Source organism: Rhopalosiphum padi, chromosome 1, assembly GCF_020882245.1.
Source record: "Rhopalosiphum padi isolate XX-2018 chromosome 1, ASM2088224v1, whole genome shotgun sequence".
Classification (NCBI taxonomy): Eukaryota; Metazoa; Arthropoda; class Insecta; order Hemiptera; family Aphididae; genus Rhopalosiphum; species Rhopalosiphum padi.
Genome location: NC_083597.1, coordinates 86,960,193 through 86,968,702, shown reverse-complemented (window position 1 = coordinate 86,968,702; position 8,510 = coordinate 86,960,193). Strand labels below are relative to the sequence as shown.

Sequence of the window (8,510 nt, the reverse complement as noted above, 5' to 3'; positions counted from 1 at the left end):
ATATTTAGTCACAATAATTCAGAACGAATTAACAAAAGCAATGTTAAAAATAAAATAATAACGAACATATTAAAAACCATTTATTTCTTTATTATTAAAAATAATTTATTGAAAAAAAAAACAACTTAACACTTATAATAATTAAAATTGCATTCTGTAATTATATCAAATATATTATATAAGTACTTATTGATTTGTGAATATAAAACGTAATTTATTTAATTGCAATCTATATATAATAAAATAATTATTCTTTTACGAAATAAAAAATTAACGATACTCGGAAGACCTTCCACAAGGATACAGACTAACAGGTATCTTGTTACACGCACAACTGACTTGACACTAGATGGTAAATTACTCTCTTATAGACTAGTTTTTCTTACTTTTGTTTAACGGCCCAAATTATTTCATTTGGGGGGAAATGTGTGTTTTGTGTAGTGTGTGTATGCGTGCGCGTGTGTGTATGTGTATGTTGTGTGTGGTGTGTGTGCCGTGTGTGCGCGTCCTTAAGTGTATAGTCTAAGAGTAAATTTAATAAAGATTTATGCGAAATAAAATAAAATCACAGATAACGAAAGAAAAGAATCCGTAGTTCATTAAGTATAAATAATAACATACCAACACCAGAAAATAGAAAACACGTAGTCATTAGGGATTCGGGCCCCGAAGTACAATTTAAACTTTAAAGACAACGATCAATCAAGGAACTTTTAAAATGTTAATGATAAACATTATTAATACTAAACTACAAAAAAAAAAAAAAAAATACAATGATACAACTTAGTACATCTATGCAGTAGAAATAATGTTACGGTTACATTATAAGATATATTATATATATTATTAAAAAAAAATTAAAATATTTTTGTAATATATAAATTAGGTATACTAAATATATAATATATATTGTACAAACTAGAAATTTTATAATTTTTACAGTATCCATTAATTTAATTATTTTTTGAAATTAAATTAATACATAATGTAAAATTATTCGATTATTCTTGAATTTAAAACAAAATATTAACTTAAAATAAACGGCTAAACTTATCTAATTTTGGGATATAAATTACTAAATAGATTAGTAATTATTTACATTAATAAATGTATAATATTTGTATACATTATATAAAGTGATTATTTTCAAACAAAACTTTAGTATAATATATTATATTAATAAATATATTACATAAATTCGGTTTACCTATTTATTAATATGCTATTAATTTGAAGGAGAGACTTAAATTGTGTGCTGTAAAAAATACGTAAATTACGAAATATTGGATGTGCAGTATCATGCAGACTCTAATAAAAACTTTGTATTAATAATTTTTTATTTAATATTTTTAATTCATACATTTTGTCCATTTTGACTGTTAAAAAAAGGACCGCGAGTTCCATTAAGAAAAACTAATGCCTAAAACTTCTTACATAGATTTTGCGGGGATTACTTTTTGATATTTTAATTTTAATGAAAATAAAATCCTCAGTTATTTTATAAAATACTAAATATTTATTTAATTTTATAGAGTGGCATAGATTGATTAAATATGTTAGTTGGGGGAAGTTTAACCTTATGTATATGAGCGGGGATAAATTTGTTGTTTTGAAAGAGTTCTTCAATTTTTTTATTTTATACGGGATCCACACATAATAAATAAAAAAAAGCTAAATCTTCCCATCAGATCGGACGAAATTATCAATTTTTTTTTTTTATAACATGAATACCGTCTATTTTAAATTTTTTTCTTTGTTTAGATTTGGTCTTAAATTGACCTAACTTATAATGATCTAGAATTCCCAATGCGGAATCCTCCTTAGATAAATATATTAGGGGGTTTGGCGATATTTTAATTTTTAAGCGATTTATGAGTATTTTTAAATTGCATTATTTTACATACTGTATTCCACGGTTATGGAGTGAATCAGTCTATATCTCTCGTAATATTCGTAATTTTTTTTAAATTTTGAACATCTATAACTACTTGTGTTTATCTTGTTTTTTGCATAATTAATATATTTTAACTCCCAATCCCTTATTTCATAAAATGTTATCGAGTTATATCATTTTAAAAAAAGACGATTATTTTAATTTTTAATTAATGTAATTTTCATATTTCTGAAAATATGTTTATTAGGTAGTACTTAAATCGAACAATATTTGGATTTATGGATATTGAGTATTGATAATAATAGGTGTGAGTGATTGCCCTCATATACGCAAATACCCACCTACTAAAAAAAAATATTGCTGAAACACAGTATTTTTTTTGTATAGTATATAAGCAAGATATATAAAAATAACAAACCCGCAAAAATTACAAATATTTACGGAAATATTATTTATTGATATTAAAAAATGCTCCTATTTATGTCTTTAAGCTCAATAGGTTCTTCCAATATTCTTTTTTCTCTTCGATCTTAACTCCTAACTATAAAAAGTTTGCTTCCTTATCCTACGCCTCCTTAAGCCTTTGTTCCTCACTTATTTTTTAGTTATACTAGCTATTTTCATGTTTTCTATTATTAGACGTACATAAATTGCCTCTAATGTTTTTTTTTTTTTTAATGTTACTCGAATTATTGCTTCCCGATTTCAGAAATATCATTCATTTGAATTGCCTCTTATTTTAGATAGTGATTTTCTTGTACTGGAATCGTTTCAGATAGTATAATTAATCGTTTTCTAGTTTAAATTACAAACATTAATTTATTTTTTTTTAATTAAAAAAATTATTAGGGCATACACTACAAAAATAATGCATAGAGGTTATAAAGTACATAATCTTATAAAAATAATCAATCGGTCTTGATATGAAATATTATAATCTTTTATAGTCAATAATTTAAGTTAATTATAAATAATTATACACCTATAAAATATTGTAACATAAAATGAATAGAGAAGTAAATAATAATAAAAAATATCAATCAATAAAAAATTTAGATAAGATATCATAATGTTTTATAGTTAAAAATATAAGTTAAGAAAAAAATGTAACTATTTGTTTTAATTTTTTTAGTCGTTTGGAAGTTCAAAAGTGTTTTGTTTAATATTGAAGTATCTGTCTGTTGATCTTGAGTTTTTCACACAATAGTGAATAAGCTTAAAATTCTTGAATTGGATTACATTAAGTTGATTGGTTTTTAAATAAACTGAATACATTTTTTTTTAGTGCACGTCCAACATTTAACTAAGTTTTTTTGAGATATAAACTTAAATCCATCCCAATTAAAATTTTTTTAACATTTTCAGTAATAACGTTAATTTTAAATATCATGTAGTACCTATGTACGTAAACGTGTTATTTATGGTAGCGGTGGACATACGAAACTATGTTGAACTGTAGGTATTATTAAATAAGATAAAGTCAACTATAATAATCTTTAGCTAATAATCAATGATCAACAAGCTAATTGCATTCGTCAAATTAATCTGCCAGGGAAATATATTGTATGTCTTAAGAATAATACTTTCGAGAACTACGGAAATTAATATAATAATAAATAGCACACGCACTATCGATGTATTAATTAATCTAAGTATGTTGTGAAAAGGCAATTCAAGTGAAAAAAGGTTACCTACTTATTTGAGAAAATATATATTTTAGGCTTTAATTATTTTAAAATGCTAAATCATACATCATTAACTTAAAATAATAGCGCCCTAAAATTAATGTGATTATATGATCAAATATTATAATATTTGTTAATGTAAAACAAATAATTTAGATGAAATATTCTTTTGATAAAAATATTTTATAACATTATGAGTTCATGCTTATTATTTTTTTAAACTATTGTTAAATAGTTTAACAATAGAAACTAAAATATTTTTAAAAAATTACCAAGAAATATTAAAATGGTATTTAAAGTTTAGATATTTTTTGTGTATATTTAATAAATCATATTTTAAAATGTTTTTATAGGTAAATGAAGAAAAACATGGATAAAATATTTATTTTAATTTGAATAAAAAATGTTTTTATTCTTATATGAAATTAATAATAACTTTTTTTAAAACTACAGTATCTTTTGTTAATATTTATTGCTTTGGTAATTTATGCACGCAGATATCTCAAATAATCTTAGCATGCAGAACTTTGAAGAAATGTGGAAAAAGACGTTTTTTAATTTTTAAACTGAGTAGTTCACAAAATTGATTTAATTAATCTTACTTTTATGAAAATACTAATAATAAGTATAAAGCAAAGTACAGGCAAACAAGAATTATATTAATGAGGTTTTATTGTAATGTAATTTTAATATTTATTTTGTGCTTTTGATATTTTGAAATTAAGTGTATTTTATCAAATTAATCAGTTTCCATGTTTCCATTTCAGAAGAATTTGAACATTTTTGTCAAAAATTCAATCAGCACATCAAAAATATTAAATTATTATTAGTTTTTATACTACTTTTATTAATTCTTAAACAATTATTTATTATAATTTATTAATGAATAATGATCTAAAAGAATTTATATTAATAAATAATAAGCATTTATTTGAGTGCATTTATAAGATAGGCAACTAAATAATGCAAAGCAAAGTATAAATTAATTATACGGTTTTATGTTCTACCACTATACACAACATGTTTATATTGTTGTAAGAAATTTAATTACAATATATATTTTATGTATTAAACATAAATATATATATATTATAAGACTATTGCAAATTAATATAAAAATAAAATAAGAGATAATAATAAATAATATAATTTAATAAAGTGAATATTATATTGGATTGCCAATATTTTAAGTGGATGATACAATAAAGGTGGGCATAATATTATATTATATGTAATGGATTATCATGATTACTGATAGAAATTTGGAAACCATTCTGAAGAGATCTTTAAATGAATTTTATAAGATTCGAGTAGGTGTATCATGCTTTTTAAAATTATACAATTAAAGCAAAGATTTACGTTTAAACTGAAACTTCATTTGTCCTTAACCTTAACTTATTTTAATTATAATAATATGGTTGAGTAATACTGAAATTGATTACCTAATTGTATACATTTATTTTTTTCAATTCATTTGATTATGATTGTGATATAATGGCGATTTTTAAATTTTGTAATACAAAATAAAATATAAAACAAAATTCTTATTAAACAATCATTCATATGAAAATGTTGAAGCATTTGTACAATTTTAAAATATTAGTATTAACTTGATAAATTTAATGAAAATATTTATTTTTCTTTCAAATTTTTCAAAAACCATATTACTATTGTGATTGAAATATTATCCTTTAATTGTTAAAGAATTCAATAAACTTATTATATTGTCCTAAAATGAAATATTTTCTGAAATAAAACCATCAGTTTTTTCACTCCTGCTCAAAATTTAAAATACATAGAAATATCTTTACATTGTAAAGAAAATAAATAGAATTTTATGTGGATACAAATTTTCCAAATAACAATAAATGTCTTTAATAACCTTATGATAACATTTGGAATAATGCTGTAAATGAAACATTTAATTTTAATTAAATAAATTAAAATACTTGTGAATTGTGATCTACAATAAGTACTTAATAACATCCAAATGTTCAAACAGCAACAATCAAACATTTATATTATTTGATTTTTGAGATCTTTATTCAACTGAATCATACTGAATCTGAATTCATTCATAATTTCATCACTAACCCCATAGATTTTTTCAAAAGGAACAGCAAATATTAGTTTTAACCACTCAATTCAAATTCTTTAAGGTATTATTAATGACTAATATAAAATAAGTTAGTATGTTTTAGTTTAACGACAAAGCTATTAAACATGTTATAAATTGCTTATTATATTTAAAAACTATAGAATGATAACAATGTTAATAGCAGTGATGTATTATAACAATATAAATAGCAAAATACCTATAATAGGTATAAAGATTTATTTCCACCAATATGACATAAAACACTCAAGTGAAATATTCTCGAGTAATAATAATGACCTGTCATGATTTACGTCCTTTTTTAGTAGCTGTCTTGCGTTTTGTCCTGAGTCTTGTTGTAGTTGACGAAGTATTACTTTTTGAATTTGTTTTATTGGATTTTGATTTCACCTGTGTTTGATTTGTAGATTGAGATTGTACAGAAAGTGAAAGCTGCGCACTAGTATTTTTTTTTTGTGCACCCAAATGTTGTTGTACTAAATCAGGTAGTATACCTTTTTGGGCTAACATAGTTAAAAATGTACATATAAACTGATCGTAATTGTGTGTACGTCGACAATCATCAATTTTATATTTATTACGTTTTTCATTCTCTTCTCGTAAGATACCTAAAAAATTAAATAAATATATAACTTGAAGAATGTTTTATTATTTTTAATTAAATTACCTTCACTCATGTTTATTTCAAGTTCTAAATTTTTCACTAGAGCTAATAGGTCTTTAGGAGAAAAAGTATGATTAGATTTTAAATTATTTTCCAATGGTTGATCATTATTATCCTCTTTATCTGAAGAATGACTTGAAGGAGTTTCCCATCCTTTAGGCATAGCTCCTGCTTCTAGACATACACTTTTTATGTCTTTTGGATTTCCATCACCTTCTGACCCACCACTTGATGATTGTACATGAATTACTACAATATTATTTGATTCTGGACACGTCTGAAAAATGATAAAAATCTAATATAAATGTGGAAACAAAAATAATTGAATGATTAAATTTAAGTATTATTTCAACATAATTTTAGATTTTGCATGAAAAAAAAGCTAATTTTATAACACATTGAATGATTAATTTTGAAGACAATTTATGTTTCAGCAGCATTAGGTATCTTTAGAAAATGTAGCATTTGAGGTAAAATTTGATTGAGATAGTGAATTAAAAAATCTTCAATGGGTTTAACTTACCGCATAATATTTTTATGTTTATTAATGTATGGTAGGTATTGTGATTCTTTGTTTTACTTCTGTTATATAAATATTTCATATGAATATATTATTATATAAATTATACTGGTACACATATATAATACTTTATACTGATTTTAAAATATATATTTTTCAATTTGATTTAATAAGACATGTTAATTTTTGAATAAAAAATCAGCCTCGAGGCTGAGATAATTATTATAATGTATCATTAAATAATCTATCGTACATTTATGTAAAATTTTAACTGACATTCTCATAATAAGGTAACAAATAATTTATTCTGTATGTTTAAATTAAATTACACATACTAATTAGGTTTAAATTTTTTTTTTTTTGAAGATTGAAACAAATCATATCACCTTTTCTTCATTATAGTCTTTTGATGTGCCAGGAATGGGTGAAATGTCTTTTTTAACACATTTATTTGGCGATTGATCATTATCATTGGTTTTTCTTTTTTTTTCGAAGTCATCTACTAATACAAGTTGTTGTAAAGCTTCTAATACAATTTGTCTATTTGTTTTGAGCATATTTAATTTGTGAGTAATAGCCAATCGTTTATCAGGAACAACAGCCATTAGATTGAATCGTATATCACTATATTCAGCAGCTGCTCCAAGTCGATCACTTATAACTCTTCTAAACTTTTCAGTCCAATCTTCATCTTCAGCCCATGGTCCATGGTCCATGGGATACGGTTTCAATCCATCTAATTCATATAAATGACCATTTATTGGCACATAACTGACAAAGTGATATGCTTCACCGGTAAATCGCCCAGTTGTTAAGCCTGGTGTTTTATCCATACGTGGTCTACTTTTAGGCATAGCGTGTGAATTATGTGCTCGTGCTAATTCAGGAGTGTTGCCAATAGCCCAACCTTTATTTTCTGGGTTCATACCTCGAGTATGCTCCTTAAGATGTCCTAATGTCTCACCTAAATGTATATCTGAACAGTTCAGCAAAATAGACAGCAGGGCATGAGTAGCACAACTATTAGGTATCATTTGTTGAGCGAAAAATATACTGTTAATAGCGTCATCATCCTTGACAAATATATCAGTTTGGTCTACAATTTTTCTGCGGCTACGACGCTCCTCAATCCATCGGAACAAAAATATAAAACCATAAACTGGACTGTCTAATGGTTTTTGAAGGTCATAAATCTCTTCTAACTGAACTCCTTTTACTCCAAAATCTTCTAAAAGTAAAGTAAACAAACCAGGATCGCTTTCTAATTCCAACCATCCTTGTATGAGCCTATGTAAATCCACTGGCATTTTAACAAAGTTAACATAACAAAATAATAAAGAAATTTAAATTTTGAATTTCACAGAAATTATTATTATCAATTATCAAACATCATCTATCATTTATCAAGTACACAAATCTTGATAACGCATAAATCATTCCATGAAATTTAATATAGGTTATGGTGGTTATGGTTTTAAATATTATTAAAGTTCGTTATTTAAGAACAACAAAAAAGTAAAAAGTGAAATAATAAAAATCGTAACGTTTTGACTTTTTGTCATGATAAAAATATAGGTAAATTGTCGTGACAATGTTACTATTTTTATTGTGCTATTTATACTTTATGAGGA

General features: G+C 24.2%; 1 protein-coding gene across 1 annotated transcript; it reads right to left on the bottom strand.

The window, feature by feature from the left end:
- Positions 1-69: 69 nt before the first annotated feature.
- On the bottom strand, positions 70-8,250 carry LOC132918361 (ubiquitin carboxyl-terminal hydrolase calypso). The gene is made up of 3 exons (XM_060979554.1): positions 7,266-8,250; positions 6,363-6,636; positions 70-6,303 (listed from the first exon to the last, which is right to left on the bottom strand). Exons 1-3 carry the CDS (start codon positions 8,184-8,186, stop codon positions 5,978-5,980), a joined length of 1,521 nt encoding a protein of 506 aa, XP_060835537.1. The 5' UTR covers positions 8,187-8,250; the 3' UTR covers positions 70-5,977.
- Between the last annotated feature and the right edge of the window lie 260 nt (positions 8,251-8,510).